This window comes from Armigeres subalbatus, chromosome 3 (genome assembly GCF_024139115.2).
Source record: "Armigeres subalbatus isolate Guangzhou_Male chromosome 3, GZ_Asu_2, whole genome shotgun sequence".
NCBI classification, from domain to species: domain Eukaryota; kingdom Metazoa; phylum Arthropoda; class Insecta; order Diptera; family Culicidae; genus Armigeres; species Armigeres subalbatus.
This window is the reverse complement of record NC_085141.1, coordinates 83,531,938-83,549,703: the sequence shown is the minus strand read 5'-3', so window position 1 is coordinate 83,549,703 and position 17,766 is coordinate 83,531,938. Positions and strand designations below refer to the sequence as shown.

Below are 17,766 nucleotides of genomic sequence, written 5' to 3'. Positions count from 1 at the left end.
TCGAAAACATTGAACCACTATAGGGTTAAGAAAAGGCCATATAAGAAGTGTGCTGACAAAATCATTTACAACTCTATGAACTGTTTTAGTTGACAGGAGACCGGTTCTTCGGATGCTTTGTTCGTAAAAAAATACATTTGCTGACCAACGGCCACTTATGGGCTATGGTACCCGCCTGAGATTATTTTGCTTACTGATTGCTTAGCTAACTGTTTAGATAAAGGACGAATTCAAAAAGGTTCCTTCCCTCAAAAGCTTCTGAAGAAGACAATGTGGGTAGCAATCTAGGATCAAAGCATGGTGCTACATTAGTGTTGCTTCCATAATGCTACAGAAAGTCTAAAATGAATTTTTAAATGGCCACTAATTCGAAAGTCCACCAAATTTCGTTTCATTTCGTTAAAAGTCATGTTTTCGTCACAATTTTTAGCACGAAGTAAAACAGTGAACTCGAAACAGTTTTCCGTGAAAATTCGAAGCAATTCCCATTGGAAGTTTAAAGCAATTTCCGGTGGAAATTCGAAGCAATTTTCATTGGAAATTAAAAGCAATATCCGGCGAAAATTCGAAGCACTTTCCCGTGAGAATTTGGAGCAACTTTCAATGGAAATTCAAAGCAATTTCCTGTGGGTATTCGCCAAATAATTTTTCGTGAAAATTCGAAGCAATTTCCCGTGGAAATTTGAAGGAAATTCTTATGGAAATTCGAAAGAATTTTCCGTGGAAATTGAATGTAATTTTGTATCGGAAATTCGGAGGAATTCGTATTTGAAATTTAAAGGAACTTCCCGTGAAAATTCGAAGGAATTTTTATTGGAAATTAAAAGCATTTTCCGGTGAAAATTCGAAGCAACTTCCCGTGAAAATTCGGAGCAACTTTCATTGGCAATTAAAAGCAATTTCCGGTGAAAATTCGAAGCACTTTCCCGTGAGAATTCGGAGCAACTTTCAATGGAAATTCAAAGCAATTTCCTGTGGGTATTCGCCAAGTAATTTTTCGTGAAAATTCGAAGCAATTTCCCGTGGAAATTTGAAGGAAATTCTTATGGGAATTCGAAAGAATTTTCCGTGGAAATTGAATGTAATTTTTTATCGGAAATTCGGAGGAATTCCTATTTGAATTTTAAAGAAACTTCCCGTGGAAATTCGAAGGAATTTTTATTGGAAATTAAAAGCATTTTCCGGTGAAAATTCGAAGCAACTTCCCGTGAAAATTCGGAGCAACTTTCATTGGCAATTAAAAGCAATTTCCGGTGAAAATTCGAAGCAATTTCCCGTGAGAATTCGGAGCAACTTTCAATGGAAATTCAAAGCAATTTCCTGTGGGTATTCGCCAAGTAATTTTTCGTGAAAATTCGAAGCAATTTCCCGTGGAAATTCGAAGGAAATTCTTGTGGAAATTTGAAAGAATTTTCCGTAGAAATTGAATGTAATTTTTTATCGGAAATTCGGAGGAATTCCTATTTGAAATTTAAAGGAACTTCCCTTGGAAATTCGAAGGAATTTTTATTGGAAATTAAAAGCATTTTCCGGTGAAAATTCGAAGCAATTTCCCGTGAAAATTCGGAGCAACTTTCATTGGAAATTAAAAGCAATTTCCGATGAAAATTCGAAGCAATTTTCCGTGAGAATTCGGAGCAACTTTCAATGGAAATTCAAAGCAATTTCCTGTGGGCATTCGCCAAGTAATTTTCCGTGGAAATTGAATATAATTTTTTATCGGATATTCGGAGGAATTCCTATTTGAAATTTAAAGGAACTTCCCGTGAAAATTCGTAGGAATTTCTTTTGGAAATTTGAAGTAATTTCCCGTAGAAAATAGAACGAATTTTAGATCAAAGGAATTTCCCGCAGAAATTCAAAGAAATGTTTTGGGAAATTGTCAAGAATTTCTCTTGGAGATTCTCTCCATTTGAATGGTTTAAACGATTCTATAACATTCCCCAGAAAACCATACCCCAGAAAACCATTCCCCAGAAAACCGTTCTCCAGAAAACCACTCCTCAGAATGTACCATTCCCCAGAAAACCATTTCCCATAATGAGCCTTTCCCCCGAAAACCATTCCCCAGAATGCACCATATCCCAGAATTTTTTTTCATACCACATACTTAAAGCCCAAATCAATCATTGGAAAAATGGACCTTATTATATTCACGCCGGTTCCGAATGCCAGGCAACCAAACTAAGCAACTCGTATCCTAAGAAAACAAATTCAAGCGACGGCATACATTTTTGTGTTTTTATTCATCTAGGAAACCTTAGTTACCATGATTGTTTTGTTTTGCGTGTCAACCTAGTGTACACTGAACAGTGTTCAGAGTTCAAAACTATAAAAATACAGAGACACACTCTTGGCTCAAGTTCTCTTCAGAATGCATTTTTAGCTTAAAGTAACTTTATATGGACTCTCCTATGCTACCATCATACGCATATTTATCCCATGTTTGCTGGGATCCCTATGTACATGGGACAGTTATGCATATAACGACAGTATTTAAAAATTTATTTAAATTTTTGCCAATAAAATTATGGATTTTTATTAGTGTGGATAAATTTATGCTTCAAAAGAAGGCATCATTCACTTATTTGCAATACTCCGGACAAACGTGTGATTTGAAAGAAGGTGTATTTCATAAAAATACGTGAGTCAAAAGAATGTGCCACTCATTTGCTTTTTTTCCGAGAAAATGCGTATTTTGAAAGAAGGCATCACCTATTCGTTAACCTTATTTCGGGAAAATTCGTGCTTTTCAAAAAGGAATCATTTACTCATTTTTCATTTTTCGCGTGCTTCAAAACAGGATAAAAAACTTTGTTGCCTTATTCCGTGGAAATGCCGTGAAAAGAAAATGACGCGTGCGTTGCACACAAAAAATTGACACATTTGTCTTATTCCGGGAAAATGCGCTTTTTAAAAGGAGGAATCATCGATTAGTTTGCCTTATTCCGGGTCAATACGTGACGTGAGTCCCTATTTGTTTCCTCAATCAAGTGTTTGAAACTATAGCTTCTAACAATTACCATAATGGCCCTTGCACATCCAACTCATCAAGACAAATGATTTTATGTACAATTGTATGCTTCATTTGTGTATAATTGTATAGTCTTGCAATGAGGTTTAATAAGACAACAAGAAAAGGAAACATGTTCATCTATGCATCCTGTTTTCTGGGGAACGGTACATTCTGAGGAATGTTTTTCTGGGGAATGGTACATTCTGGAGATTGGTTTTCTGGGGGGGAATGGAATTCTGGAGTATGGTTTTCTGGCGAACGGTTTTCTGAGGAATAGTGTAGAACCGTTTAAACTTCGAAATATTTTCCGCAGCCATTGCATTTAAAATGTATGTGGCAAATTATGTCGAACCAATAGGTTGGTATTTCGCCTAAATTCGAGAAGGTGTATTTACTTGGGTTTTAAATAATTGTAACAGCTTTTACTTCGTTTCAGATTTTACTCACCTGGAAATACCGTCCCAGAATCTTGATCTTCTTCGTACTCTTGCCAGTACTTTCCGATACGTTCAGTGCTTTGGCCAGTTCGACTACAATTTCAATATCATCGCCGGAGGGAGCTGAGGTTGACATGCCATTCTTAATCCCATCCGCCGGCGTATCCACACTGGGCGTGGAACTGTTGGACGATGGTTGATGGCTTTGCTTTTTGAATGGATGGAATATTCGTGCGCTGAAACCCTTCGGTTTGGTCGGGTGGCTGTTGCTGCTACTTCCGGTGCTAGAAGTATTAGTTCGATTACTGTTACCCACAGCGCCTTCGCTATTCTCGCTGTCTGCTTGTTGGCTTGCATTATTGCTATATTCGTCAAATGACCCATCTTCTTCCTGACTGTTGCTAGCGTTTGTGGTGGTGTTTAGGCTAGGCTTCTTTCCCTCGGAAGTATCAGTTGGCACGGTAGATGGAGATATGGCACCAGCAGTCGCAGCAGCAGCAGCAGCTGCTGCTGCGGCTGAATGGGATGTCTCGGATTCCTGGACTTCGGTTATCCGATTCAGCGATTGACTTTCGCGAAGTCGTGTTTCTACGGGCCTCCTTCGGCCTCTATGCCGTCGAAAATCTACCTGTTGCGAAGACTTTTGACGATTTCCATTACCGGAGTTTCGCTTTTCCGTATTTGGTTGATTGCCGGTACCATTATTGGAAGAACTGCTAGCGGTTCCACTCATGATGGCCCTCACGCAAGCACCCGTACCAGACGGTGCCGCAGCGTTACCCGGATCTTGTGAATCACTTGAGTCATCATGAGAATCCCGACGTTGGGTTTGTGGTTTCACGTTGGAATCCACGATTTTGTGCGCTCGCTTCTTACGGTTTTCCGAATCATCGTCTGAAGCGTCGGAACTACTGCAGGAAGCCGTCCGAGATTTATTGAATTTAGTTCGCCGATGAACATTGTTTCCATTTCCGCTTTGACCTTGAGCCCGAGCGTTGAACTGATTCCTAACTACTGGTCGAGGGGTAGTCGTCGTACTGTCGGAGCTTCCAACATCCGTTCCCTCCTCGAAAATTTCATTCAAACAATTGGTGTTTGAACTCAGAATAGTATTGGCTCGTGTCGGTGATGGCATCGTTTTGTACTTGGGAATACTCGAGGTGTGTACAATGTTCACCGTTAACGGCATGGTTATAGTTGCACTATCCGAAATGATTTTTGTACTAACCAGCTCGGCATCCTTGATACTAGCGATACACTTATCGAATGAACCACCCCTAATGTTGCCCTGCGGCTTGAGAATAGAAGTTTTCTTGGAAAAATCTACGCCTCTTTTGATTTCCGGCACCTTCCGATGTAAACCACCACCAGCGATTCCTAACCTATCTTTGGTACTACTATTTTCACTCGTGATAAGTGTCACGTTGCCGATTCCTACGAAACCTCCAAGCATTCCCGAAGCGGTATTTTCTTTCGCTTCCTGCGCTTGTTGCTGCTTCTGCTGTTGCAGCAGTTCCTTCTCTTTAGCTTCCGCTTGCCTTTTCGCTTCCAGCTTCAGTCGTTCGGATTCCGCTATCCGATCTTGCACGGTGATATTGAGCCGACCTTCCGATCGGGATCCCCGTCGGTTTAACGGGGTGGACAGTTCCTCGTGACCAGCACCAGTAACATCGTCCTCATCATCCTCCTCTTCCTGTACGATACTGCACTTTCGGCTGCGACCGGTCTGAGTAAGATAAGACTTGGATTTGAACTCTGTGGTTGTAAATATTTAGTGCATTCCAAACTTACCTGCCCAGTTTCCGTACCCGGGGTGCGGGGTACACACAGATGCATCCCAAGCTTCTGCGGCAGCAAACTGTCCTCTTTGGAGTCATCCTCGGAGTTTTTCATAAAACCTTGCAGTCTGCAAAGGATGGATGGATAGCGAGTTCGGGTTTGATTGGCGATGACAAATAATGTCGTCAAAACAAATTAAATTGAAACAGCTCTAAGTTTATGATTACCATTGATTCACATATAATTCTATTCAAAGATTGTATCTACATATCAAGAGTAATACAACAAATAAAAAATACGACTAGGCTCATGGTTAATTATCTGAGATAGTGTTTTTCTAATTAGATACCGCTCCAGTGTTAATAAGGCATGCATTTTTTAAAGAGCTGTTGTTCAACACCTAAGATCAATACTAATACACAAAATGCGCTAAAATTTAGGTAGCTATGATGAAAGTGCTGCTGAAATTCCCGGTACTTCACGATCCCAAAATTGTTAGAGTCCTGAAAAAAAGTTTTATTGTATTTTATCCACCACGTGCATGGAGAACAACGATGAAATAATAGAAAGTGATGATGAATTCTGAAGATGTTTTTTCAGTGAACAAGGACTCTTTAAGGTTTACAAACAATGATTTAATATAAAAATGAATTGTTAATAGAATCCTTATAGTTTAAATGACTCGCAACAAAATACTATTCAATTTAATTCCACTATTTTAAGTAGTGGAATAAAATGGGATAGTGCCTCTACTGACTCATCTGGGAAAAAGTTAATATCTTCCACAGATTATGCTAAAATAAGCCTTGTATTAAAATACTGCAATGTAGTCGAGTCGGCTAGCAGTGTTTACATTGTTGCTCCTTTATTTCTTACTTTTCCGTTAATAAAAACTTAATTCATCAATACAAAATATAGTTTCAGAATTGCTAAAAGTGTAGGTCAAAGGTGATTTGAGCTTGGGTTGAAGTCGCTTGACTTGCACGGGATATGAACGTACACCTTCGTTCAAATCACTTGAATGGAAAAACAGTCGAATATGTTTAACTATTGGTTTATAAAGATTGTTATTACAATACTAAAAATAGGTCTTGCTTGATTCGCGTATAACATTAGTTCGATTAAAATAATATAAAATATTTTTCTATATTTTTCTTAGTTTTTGCTCCATATTATTATTATTATAATGAAAACTCACTCAAAACGAACAAAAAATGCTCGATATCATAATAAGTTATCTTTTGTTTTCACACACTTAAATCACACACATTTTACAGATTTCGGTGAATTTTGCTTCAATTCACCGAAATCTCAACAGCAGAATTGTTCGGAAATTATTTCACCAAATTTTCGGCGATTTTTCCTTTGTTCAAGTGTCAAAACCACCGAAAATCGGTTGAATTATTCACCGAACAGTTCAGCTGTTGAGATTTCAGTGAAATTTCATAGAAATCTGCGATTTATTTTAAGTGTGCAGCGTTATTATTTAGTTATTTTGAAAACAACATTCAGTTCATTTTTTATGTGATTACACTGGATTCTGTTTTTACACGATTTATATTTTCTCAATTTCGCACCCATCCTAAATGTTTAACGCATATTAATCACCATGTGATTTTTCTTTGAATTATTTAGAATTTTTTGAAACATGTTGCAAAGATTTTGGTGGCAAATTGAAGTCACACGATCAAAAATACGAGCGAAAAAAAATCGTGTAAAAACAGAATCCTGTGTATTATCAACTCACCAAAATTTGATATTAGAAATAAAAATATCAAAATGAGTTGCTGCTGCTGCTGCTGCTCGGGATGCATCTTTGAAAGACTATGTACATATTATTTTTTACATTAGTTCATCGAAGCCCTGTTTCCTCACCACAATTGGATCTCGTCCTAGAAACCTAAACCCATCTTCTTCTTCTTATTGGCATTACATCCCCACACTGGGACAGAGCCACCTCGCAGCTTAGTGTTCATTAAGCACTTCCACAGTTATTAACTGCGAGGTTTCTAAGCCAGGTTACCATTTTTGCATTCGTATATCATGAGGCTAACACGATGATACTTTTATGCCCAGGGAAGTCGAGACAATTTCCAATCCGAAAATTGCCTAGACCGGCACCGGGAATCGAACCCAGCCACCCTCAGCATGGTCTTGCTTTGTAGCCACGCGTCTTACCGCACGGCTAAGGAGGGCCCTTAACCCATAGTGTATGTAATTAAGAGTGACGACACTGCAGAATTGGAACAAAATTCCATACAAAATCTTGTTCCAAACGAGCAGGAGACCTGTCAAATGCGGCACATGTCGCCACTCTTAATTACATACACTCTGCCTAAATCTATCTAAACTATTTCAATCTTGGGAACTCTATGATATAAAAAAATGGATCATGTATAAACTGAAAATACATAATAGTTTTGTCTCTTTTGATCTCTATGGTCAGAACATGCATTGAAAATCAATTTGGCAGCACTCCTATTTCCACCTCAATTTTGTACTATGCAACCACAATCCAATCGAATAACTTTAATGTTAGCGACATGGTTAGTAAGTGTAGATTTTTAGTAATATACAACTGCGTAATGAAGGGCAAGAATGGAAACATGTAGTGCTGCCCAAGAAGATCTGCTCCATCTCTATCAGTTGTTTTAAATAATTTACTTCAGTCCAATGAACACCGAATTAGGCATAACTTGATTGCAATGTCTACAAAATAACTGATATAGATAGTGGAATCCATAACTAATAAATGAAGGATGTATTAAAACGATTTATATCATGCATGCATGCATGCCATATGACGCGTGATATTATTGCTAAGCTTTCGTATATGAGTTTAAAACAAAACCCTTTTTAGTTTTGATGTTAACTGCCCGCCAATACGATCGAGACACATAGAAACATAAACGAAGCATAGAATAACGAAAGCACACAATATCATGAAACCAATAAATTTCCAATGCGTCCGTTTGGTGCTTACCTCGACGAATTGGACACCGGCAGCGTGAGCTCCGGTTTCCGCTTTTGCGCTTCCTCTTGTCTATGTGCGCGTAATTTTCGCTCCGCTAGCAGAAAATATGTCGCAGTTATGTGATTATATTCATTACGATCTAGAGCCCTGAAATAATAATTGGAAATTGGAGAAAAAAAGTAGAATTTTAATTTGAAAGAAATTTGCAATTTAAATAACAGATATTCAGCCGCATAACCTTAATACCGTTTTGTCTTAAATCCAGAACATGCCTCATTGACCATTAAAATATAGTTACCAAAAAAAATATGACTTCGCTAATACTATTGTTTTACCACAATAAAATAAGTCGAGTCAAGTACAAGACACTGAAGACGGCCTTACTTTTGAGGTCGAAATACGTATCTGTCAAGATACAATTAAGTGGTGGAATCCAATGGGATTGCATAAACTCGTCTTATGACAAGTGAAGACATTCCACTAAAAAGCTCAAAATAATTTTCTTAACAATAAAATATTTTATTGGTCTTCAGTATGGAAGTCCAAGATCACCAACGAATTGAGAAACCTTTGGAATGAAATGTTTGGTAATAGTCAAATGCAACGTAATTTGAAAAATCTAAAACAAAAAAACAATTAAAGTGACTGGCTTCTCCAGTCATTAGTCCAATAAGAAATCGAAAGAAAAAAAATGAAGTGGCACACCTGTTGCAACATTTTTTTTCCCTGAACATCTCATTCAATATTCATTCGGTTCACTGAATTTATGGTTCAAGGTCTGACACTAAACCCAGAAAAGGCACAGAAGACAACTTTTTAAACAATTATAATTATTAGTTTTGACTTACTCTAAAATTTCTTCTTTGGTAGCAATTTTCCCATTGATCATCTTCTGAATTATGAGCGTATGATCCTCCTCACTCACTTGCTCCCGACTAACCAACGGTAAGTACTCGGGGGTTTCCTCAATGCTTCCCTCTAGTAACCACTCGTTCTGAGCAATTTGCTGTAGCGTAGCACGTTTTTCCGGCTCTCGCACCAACATGTTACCGATGAGCCTTTCACGAAGGAAAAAAAATGCAATTGATGGATTATTGGATTAGTTTTCTTTAAATGTAGAGCTCACCTGCGACAGCCCTCAGACACGTGCTCCGGCATCGTGTATTTGCAGTCCATAATCATCGTGAGCGTTTCGGAGTCGTTTGCCTCCTGGAACGGAGGGTGGCCGCAAACGAGCATGAATAGAATGACCCCCAGCGACCAGACGTCTAAAAAGTTATAAAAAATTTATCAATAAACGTATGTTTGGTAAAATCAAACCAAGGTTTGAGGCCAGAGTGGCATTACTTACCTACTGCCGGGGCATCATACGAATCGCCAAGTAGAATTTCTGGTGCCGAATACGCTAAACTGCCGCATGACGTTTCGAGCTTTTGGCCCGGACAGAACTTATTACTAAATCCAAAATCAGTCAGCTTTACCACTCCTAACTTTTCGAAAAATACTACATTTTCTGGTTTTAAGTCTCTGTAAATATGGAAAAGAGATAAATTTAGTGTTTGAAATACAAATTAGTTTGTGTTTAATTTGTGTTATTAGTGCATCGTGGATTTTGAGTTTCAACCTCTATCTATTTAATTCTCAAATCTCCATGAATTCCAATGAAATTCAAGAATTTTAAACAACTTTGAGTGAGGTAACCATCTTTTCATTTACGCGCGGGAATGAGTTTCCTGACCGATTGTAGCATAATTCATGGTCATGATGGTCGTTAAGTATAACCGTTGTGTAAACATATGATTGTTTGAATCAGCGTAGCGTTACGGGGTAAGTATACCCCTAAAGAGCGTTCTGTAGATGGCTAACTTCGTACGAAGACAATTTTACTTCACCGCAAAAAGCACGTCAAGCAAAAATTTGGCAATTACACCCCCTCCCCGATTTAAGAAAAATATATGAATCGCCAAGCACCTTAGAACGCCTCTCTCCAAAAATAAGCATGCCGTACTTTGTGGACAGTCAAATTATCACTAGAACTGTATTTGACTCTATTATACTGCCATGAATCGCATATTTGTCCCATATGAATAGGAAAACCAGCAAAGATGGGACAGATATGCGATTCACGGCAGTATACATCAGTGAAAATTTAAAAACCAGCAAAGATGGGACAGATATGCGATTCACGGCAGTATACATCAGTGAAAATTTAAAAACTCACCTATGCACAACATGCAACTGATGGCAGTACGAAATGGCTCGCACAATCTGGCGAAAATACTCCCGCGCCACGTTATCCGACAAGCCTTTATCGTGTCGCATGATGTAATCGTACAAATCTCCCCCATCACCCAGTTCCAGTATCAGATACAGTTTGGTTTGGGTATCGATGACCTCGTACAGCCGAACCACATTCGGATGCTGTACAAGCTTCATACACCTGTAAAAAAAAAACAATCAAATCGTTGCAAACATGGTAAGCCAAAAGAAGTGGCCAGAAGCACGTACCGCACTTCCTGGAACAAATGGGCCCGCGAGATTTCGTCCAGTTTGGTTTTGTCGATCACCTTGACGGCCACTTTCTCGCCGGTGAAGACATGCCGGGCCAGCTTCACCACCGCAAAGTGTCCCGAGCCGAGCGTTTCCTCCAGGTCATATAGGCCAGCTATTTTACCGTCGTAAACTCCGGCGCGACTCGCGGCTGATAAACCAAACGTTCGCTGCATTCTGCTTCCCGGTTCGGTGTCCGACGCGACCCGCTCCGATCCGCTAGTGATTGTTCCCTAACGACCTAACTTAGCCAGGTCGCCAGGTTTTGCTCCGAGTGCCGGCGATGGTGGTGATCTGAAATGCAACAGCAGAAGAATCGATAGGAAATTAATGGGATTGTTATATCGGAGTTACAAGTGTTACTAATCGGGTTTCGAACATCGAACAACGTGACTCGATGGAATATGCGTTTAAGAATTTGTAAACAAAGGTGGAATAGCAGAACAGAGAGTTACAATGTGGGACACATCACACGTGTTTGTCTGCAGTTCGGTAGGGTAAGGTTCAGCATATACCTATGTAGTAATTTTACGGAATCTTTTATGCGGACACGCATTTCCGATGTTTGATATTTTGTTAAAATAATATTTAAATAATATTTATATTTTAAACATACATCTTTTTTTTTAAAAATCATTCTTCAAACATTTGTCTGAAGGCTAAATTAGTGGAATGGACTCGATTTTCCGGAGACTCGATTATCCGGGGTTCGATTATACTGAATTTGAGACTCGTTTATCCGGAGTATTTTTTTTCGATTTTTTCGAATATAATATACCATATGATTTTTTAAACAGTATGGGACGTATCTAGGATGTGGGAGGGGGTTGAAAAGGGGGTTCTTTTGTTTATTGAAATTTGACTATACTGCCGCTAACCGCAAGTCGATCTGTATATGGAGGCTAGACTGGCCCAGGAAACAAAAAGTTGTCTAATTCCACGGGGCACCCCCCAGGTTTGTGTCTTCGGGTGAGAAAATCAATCTCTGAAAATTTCAGCTCAATCGCTTGTTGCATAAGCTGGCGCATTTGATTTGAAGTTTGTATGGGGATTTCAGCCAAAATGTATAGGAAAATACACCTCCGTCACTCATTCGATCAGGAAATTGGTTCTGATTGCTCGATTGACCTCAGAATTGCAAAAACGGCAGTTGGTATGCTATAGAACAATTTCACAGAACATTGTATGATGATTAAATAAACTTTTATATAGGTTTCGGCTGATGCGATTCGATCAAAAAACCCAAAAATACACAAATCAGCTCCTAATAAATCAACCGAAAATTGCTTTATACAAGCCAAATTCATAAATTTAAATGAATATATTACTGTTATATTCATACAAAATATGATTTCTTGAAGAAACATGAACGTAGCTGGAATAAGAAGGATTCAGCCCAGCGGAATTCTTATTTACACGAATCAATTATTTTCTCTAAAACATGTCCACCAACTTCTCGCTTCAAGAACGTTACCGTAGAAATCCGTTTCATCTCTTTTCCTTCCATACAATTACTTGATTGATTGTCAATTAAGCTGTTGCATTCGACATTCGAGAATTTTTTTTTAGATTTGCCATTTATACCAATCCAATGTGGTTCCAAAACTGATGAAGAAGTCGCTCCTTCGACAGATGAAAACGTAACCTCGCCACTATAGAACATAGCAATAACATAGACTTCGCTGTCAATTGATAATTAACGACGATGGACGAAAAGCTGGGCTGCAAAATGGTGGGTTGACATCAAGGAAGGAGCGCCCAACAGAGCTCTGGTCCCCACAAGTTCCTATCGCACGCTTCCACGGGTCGTCCGATGATAAAAGACCGCCAACTAAGGGTTGTGTACTTAGCTGGTAGTGCAGCCTGGGCACTGTTGTCCTTCTATGTCCTTCTATGACTCGTGGACTGCAGAAGGTTGGAGTGGACGTGGCCGCTATTCAAGAAGTCCGATGGCCTAGATCCGGAGAACGTGAATTCCGAGCCGTGGACCCCACGACCAACATTGCATTCAAGTATAACATCTATCATCTAACATCATCGCTGGGCTGCGAAATGGTGAGTTGACATCCGGGAAGGGGCGCCTAACATAGCTCTGGTCCTCACAAGTTCCAATACTCACGCTTCCACGGGTCTTCCGATGACAATTGACCGCCAGCTAAGGGTTGCGTACTTAGCTGGTAGTGCAGCCTGGGCACTGTTGTCCTTCTGACATCAGCTAGAGTGAGAGGGTGCGTCCTGTGGGGTCTGCCTAGGATGTGGTGGGGTTCGACAGTGGGCTCTGTTGAACTCCTATAAAAGCTGCATGTGTCCCCAAGCAGGCCCTATCAAAGCGACCGTGTGCCGCTCAAAGCGCACTAGCCTAGTCCTGGTGTTGGGTAGGACTTTAAACAAATTTGACCCGACTGATCGAGCGTCTGTCCACCAAGGAGGTGCGGCTCCAACAGCGTCTGTTCTGGCATCCAGCGGCTGAGTATGAAATGCTATTCCCCGGAAGCTATACCTAAGATGGCAGCCCCATCCCGGTGGATAGGGAACCTTGGGCCAACAACCTACTGTTCCCGAAACATCAATTTGTTCGAGAATCCGATAATGAAAGAATACGGACTGATTTTACGGCGACGACTCTTAGCGCGAAACAACGGACACGAATAGGAACATGGAACGTTTTAACCCTAGCCCAGCAGGGTAAATTGGCACAGCTTGCCAATGAGGCACGCCGCATGAAGCTTGAGATCCTGGGACTGAGTGAAGTCCGTTGGCCAAACTTTGGAGAACACAGAACGCCGTCGGGACAAGTTCTGCTATACTCTGGTTTACGAGGTGAACACGCTCCCCGGCAACGCGGAGTTGGCATCCTACTAAGCGCTCAGGCACACTCTGCGCTTATGAAGTGGGAACCTATAAGTGAAAGGATAATCGTTGCCAGATTTAGAACACGGGTCCGAAACCTTACTATAATCCAATGTTATGCGCCAACCGATGCTGCCGATCTGCAAGACAAAGAGAACTTTTACAGTCAACTCAATGCCGTCGTAGATAGAATTCCGAAGGGTGATATCAAGATCTGTTTGGGCGACTTCAATGCGAAGATCGGATCCGACAACTCGAACCATGAGCGCATTATGCGACGCCATGGTCTCGGAGAAATGAGCGAAAACGGAGAGCTGTTCGCAGAATATTGTGGTAATAACGACATGGTGATCGGGGGATCGCTCTTCCCTCATCGACCGGTTCACAAGGTCACGTGGGTCTCCCGTGACGGCTTTACAGAAAATCAAATTGACCACATCTGCATCAGCCGAAAATGGAAACGGAGCCTTCTTGATGTACGGAATAAACGTAGTGCCGATATCGCGTCTGATCATCACCTCCTCATCGGCGAAATACGCCTGCGCATTGCCCGGATTCGTCGGCAGGAGGAAAAAATTGGACGACGATTCAACACACGCCGACTGGAAGATGCCACGGTGAAACGGTCCTTCGTTGAAGAACTGGAGACGCGTGCTGCAGATATTCCGGAAGGTGGCAGCGTGGAAGACCAATGAACCGCCATCAAGAATGCCTTCATCGCCACCAGCGAGAACAATCTGGGCGAACTACGCACCCAGAGAAAACAATGGATCACCGATGAGACCTGGAGGAAGATAGAGGAGCGAAGAGAAGCCAAAGCCGCGATAGAGCGATCAAAAACCAGAGGAGCCAAAGTTCTAGCCCGCCAACGATACGCGGCTCTTGAGAAGGAAGTAAAACGCTCATGTCGACGGGACAAGCGAGCGTGGGCAGACCCTCTGGCCGACGAAGGAGAGAGAGCCGCCGCAACCGGGGACATTCGCCTCCTCTACGATATCTCACGACGCTTAAGCGGGGCGAAGATGAATGCAACGATGCCTGTGAAAGACGCGAATGATCAGTTATTGACCGACCCAACTGACCAGCTGAAACGCTGGTTCGAGCACTTCGAACAACTTTTTCAAGTGCCAGCCAGGCCATCACCACCTCGGCATGATCTGCCTAGGATCCGACGTATAACACGCGTCAATACCAAAGCTCCATCACTGCTAGAGATTCAAACAGCCATCCAAAGCATGAAATCGAATAAAGCCCCAGGGGTCGACCGCATATCAGCCGAGATGCTCAAAGCTGACCCCATGACATCCGCTCAACTACTGCATCGTTTATTTCGTAATATCTGGGACACCGCAACTTTCCCGGTCGACTGGATGCAAGGTATCTTAGTAAAGGTGCCCAAAAAGGGTGACCTGACTGTATGCGATAACTGGCGAGGCATTATGTTGCTGTGTACCGTTCTCAAAGTTCTGTGCAAAATTATCCTAGCCCGGATTCAGGAGAAGATCTATGCGACTCTCCGGCGGCAGCAAGCCGGATTCCGTGCCGGAAGATCCTGTGTGGACCATATTGTCACGCTCCGCATCATTCTGGAGCAGGTCAACGAATTCCAAGAGTCCCTTTACTTGGTATTCATTGACTACGAAAAAGCTTTCGACCGTCTCAATCACGAGAATATGTGGGGCGCCCTGAGACGCAAGGGAGTTCCTGAGAAAATCATCGGCCTCATCGAAGCACAGTACGAGGCCTTTTCGTGTAGAGTGCTGCACAATGGGGTCCTGTCCGACCCTATCCGGGTCGTAGCTGGTGTGAGGCAAGGATGTATCCTATCACCGTTACTGTTCCTCATCGTAATCGATGAGATTCTGGTAGGTGCGATTGACCGTGAACCAAACCGCGGGCTGTTATGGCAGCCTATAACCATGGAGCATCTAAACGACTTCGAATTGGCTGATGACGTTGCACTCCTCGCGCAACGGCGCTCTGATATGCAGAGTAAGCTCAACGACCTTGCCGAGCGCTCCTCTTCGGCAGGTTTAGTCATCAACGTCAACAAAACCAAATCGTTGGATGTAAACACGGTGACTCCTTCCAGTTTCACAGTAGCCGGGCAACCAGTGGAGAATGTTGAAAGCTTCCAATATCTTGGTAGCCAAATGGCGTCAGACGGCGGTACCAAGATCGACATAGGCGCACGGATCAAGAAAGCAAGGGCTGCCTTTGCGAGTTTAAGAAATATCTGGAAAAACAGGCAGATAAGTGAACGCACCAAAATACGAATTTTCAACTCTAACGTGAAATCTGTGCTGTTATACGCTAGCGAAACATGGTGTGTATCAGTGGAGAACACTCAACGGCTGCAGGTGTTCATTAACAGATGCCTGCGGTATATAATTCGGGCCTGGTGGCCTCACAACTGGATCTCAAACAACGAGCTCCATCGTCGTTGTCACCAGAGGCCGATAGCAACAGAAATTCGGGATCGGAAGTGGGGCTGGGTCGGCCACACTCTACGTAGGGACGGAAACGAAATCTGTAAACAAGCATTAGACTGGAACCCAGCGGGACATCGCAGCAGAGGCAGACCCAGAGGCTCATGGCGGCGAAGCCTCAATAAAGAAATAAAAGAAATCGACCGAAATCTAACCTGGCAACAGGTTAAAGCGATAGCCGGGCAACGCTCAGGATGGAGATTTTTCAAGTCGGCCCTTTGCACCACCGGAGGTGTACAGGATCCGTAAGTAAGTAAGTAATAACATCTATCACAGCGGAAAAGTAGAGCATAGAGTTGGTTTCGTAGTGATGGGCAAGCAGATGAAGCGAGTTTTGCGGTGGAAACCCATTAGCGAACGAATCTGTGGGTTGAGGATACGGGGCAAATTCTTCAATTACAGCCTAATCAAAGTTTACGCACCGACAAACGATAAATTCGACGACGTGAAGGATACGTTTTATGAATGTCTTGATGAAGCTCATGGCGAGTGCCCAAAGCATAACGTGAAAATTGTTATCGGAGACGCTAACGCTCAGGTCGGTAGAGAGGACTTTTTCCGTCCCATAATTGGTAGAGAGCCTTCACTCCGCTACCAATGACAACGGCCTACGGCTAGTAAATTTCGCTGCTGCCAGAGGGATGGCATCAGTAGCACCTACTTTGCACGAAAGAATATCCGAAAGCACACCTGGAGACACCCAAATGGTGAAACTTGCAACCAGATAGACCATGTTCTGGTGGATGGGCGCCATTTCTCGGATGTTATCGATGTGCGGACATTCAGAGGTCCGTACATTGACTCTGATCACTACCTCGTTGTCAGAAAAATTCGATCACGGTTTTCAACTGTATCGAACGAAAGATCACAGCGAACGATGCGTTACAATATCCAGTGATTGTCGGCGGTAGGAGTATCGACTGAGTACCGCCAGGAGCTCGACGCACGGATAAGTGCAATCAACGTTAGCGACAACATCAACGATCTATGGGAGTCGATCCATGGAGCGGTGGCACAACAGCACGAGAAGTGGTAGGCACTGCACAGAGGCAACCCAGGACGGGTTGGTTCGATGTAGAATATCAGAGAGTGACAGACGAGAAGAACGTTGCCAGAAGCCGGATGTTGGTGTCGGGTACCCGATCGAATAGAGATCGGTACAAGGAAGCAAGAGCAGCCGAAAAACGAACCCACCGCAGGAAGAAGAAAGAATATAAAGGACAACTGATTAGCGAGGCGCATGAAAAAATGTAGCAGAGCGATATGCGAAGGTTCTATGAGTCTGTCAATGGCGTGCGGAGAAAGATAGCGCCATCTCCCGTTATGTGCAACGACCAACGAGAGAATTTGCTGACAGATAAAACCGAAGTGGCTGCCAGGTGGAAGCAACACTTCGAGACTTTGTTGAATAGTGGAAGTGACGGTACATCGGTGAGCAGAATAAATATTAGCAACGATGGACAAGCTGTGGAGTCGCCTACACTAGATGAGGTTGAAAAAGCTGTTAAAGAGCTGAAAAACAATAAGGCTGCGGGGAAGGACCAGCACCCGGCTGAACTTCTCAAACATGGCAAAGAGCAGCTTTATGCTTAAGTTCATATTATGCCGAAAATATAGAAAGACGAGGAATTGCCTGCTAGCTGGTTGGACGGCCTCATTTGCCCTCTCTTT

At 42.2% G+C, this 17,766-nt stretch overlaps 1 protein-coding gene across 5 annotated transcripts in view; it reads right to left on the bottom strand.

The window, feature by feature from the left end:
* Window positions 1-17,766, bottom strand: part of LOC134219305 (SNF-related serine/threonine-protein kinase) — a 133,455-nt gene that overhangs the window by 6,200 nt on the left and 109,489 nt on the right. For all 5 annotated transcript variants that reach the window (XM_062698026.1, XM_062698028.1, XM_062698029.1 and 2 more), the window contains 8 exons: window positions 10,715-11,052; window positions 10,428-10,646; window positions 9,558-9,733; window positions 9,333-9,474; window positions 9,055-9,264; window positions 8,216-8,353; window positions 5,245-5,359; window positions 3,464-5,179 (listed from right to left, as the gene is read on the bottom strand). In XM_062698026.1, the coding sequence (XP_062554010.1) occupies window positions 3,464-5,179; window positions 5,245-5,359; window positions 8,216-8,353; window positions 9,055-9,264; window positions 9,333-9,474; window positions 9,558-9,733; window positions 10,428-10,646; window positions 10,715-10,932 (2,934 nt within the window). In that variant the 5' untranslated portion in view covers window positions 10,933-11,052. The remainder of the gene's footprint in view (window positions 1-3,463; window positions 5,180-5,244; window positions 5,360-8,215; window positions 8,354-9,054; window positions 9,265-9,332; window positions 9,475-9,557; window positions 9,734-10,427; window positions 10,647-10,714; window positions 11,053-17,766) is intronic.